The following is a 1,314-nucleotide window of genomic DNA, read 5'->3' as shown; positions in this document are numbered from 1 at the left end:
CATACTACTACATGGAAAAATGAACGTGCAGAATATTTAGTTCGACTTATTGATCATATATCAATTTTTATATTGATATCTGGTACACAAACATCTGTAGTTCTATCACTACTTCCGTATACAATAGTGTCTAAGACCATTATTATGATTTCATGGACGATAACTTTAATTGGAACTCTGAAAATTGTGTTGTTTCGTAGGCTTAATCACATATTTGATACGTTAGTCTACATATTACATGGCATTTCTGTTGTTCCTTTTTTTAAGATAATAAAAGCCAGTGTAAACACTTTAGACCTAACATTTATAGTAATGGGTGGTATTGTGTATGTCATAGGTGGCATTGTATATGGATATAAAAAACCAGATCCTTATCCATTTGTTTTCGGTTATCATGAAATTTTTCATGTTACAACAGTGCTAGCTAATTATTGTTTTTTTATACCAATGTTTAAACAATATGTAACTACATTAAAAGAAATTAAAACAGTGTATATTTATTATTAATTTACTTCAAAATAATTACCGTTCTTTGAATTAATATACCCGCGTAAATCAATAGCAACTTCAAAACGTCTACATAAAATATCGCAAGGACTGAACTGATACTTAATCAAGTCCTTAACATGTTCATTTTCATCCCTCATAAATTCTACTAAGTATTTAACAGAATCAGCTGTTTGGATTTGGCCAAAGACATAACTGACCTCGTGTTTAAACAGTGCAGATTTGGCTCGGGGACCTTGACCTAGAATATCTATTGTATTTGTATATTCAGCAGCATCTCTCAGATAAAACATAGATCAATAGTACTAATAGAGGCATTCTTTATCATTCAAAAAAATTCTCTTAGCTTCATCAAAATTCATACATTCAAGAGGAAGTGCGGGATCGCCGAGTCAAAACGTGAAACGTAATTAGATTTCATTTTTATTTTTTGCAATGCTAAATAACAAATTTCCTAAATGGGAATACACCCACATCTACTATTTACTTCGAGTGCATCAACTATATCGTCCCTACAAAAAAGCTTCCTAGTGCTTCACCTACCCCATGTCGTACTATTTCATTTTCAAGTGAATTATTGAAAACATTTATAAGTGTTTTCATTGCATTTTCAAGTCTCATTTGACCGAGAACATAAGCTACTTCGTGCTTTAATAAAACTATCAAAAATACTTTTATTTGATTTGCTTTCTTCTTGCAAGGGTCAGAAAATTATTAAAAATTTATAATTAAAATATTATTGCTCCTCAACATTAAATAAAAGCAAATTTTATTTTTATGCATCAAGCAGGGGTTCGATGTAGTAGA

The 1,314-nt window shown here is 30.5% G+C and overlaps 1 protein-coding gene across 1 annotated transcript; it reads left to right on the top strand.

The window, feature by feature from the left end:
• On the top strand, window positions 1–507 carry AAJ76_3510001631 (hemolysin iii family channel protein; the record flags this gene model as incomplete). Its single annotated transcript, XM_024475295.1, has 1 exon — window positions 1–507. A coding segment is annotated over one exon (507 nt), but the record flags the coding sequence as incomplete, so codon positions are not given.
• Window positions 508–1,314: the final 807 nt, after the last annotated feature.

This window comes from Vairimorpha ceranae (assembly GCF_000988165.1).
Source record: "Vairimorpha ceranae strain PA08 1199 chromosome Unknown NODE_351, whole genome shotgun sequence".
NCBI lineage: Eukaryota > Fungi > Microsporidia > Nosematidae > Vairimorpha > Vairimorpha ceranae.
This window is presented reverse-complemented; position numbering and strand designations above follow the sequence as displayed.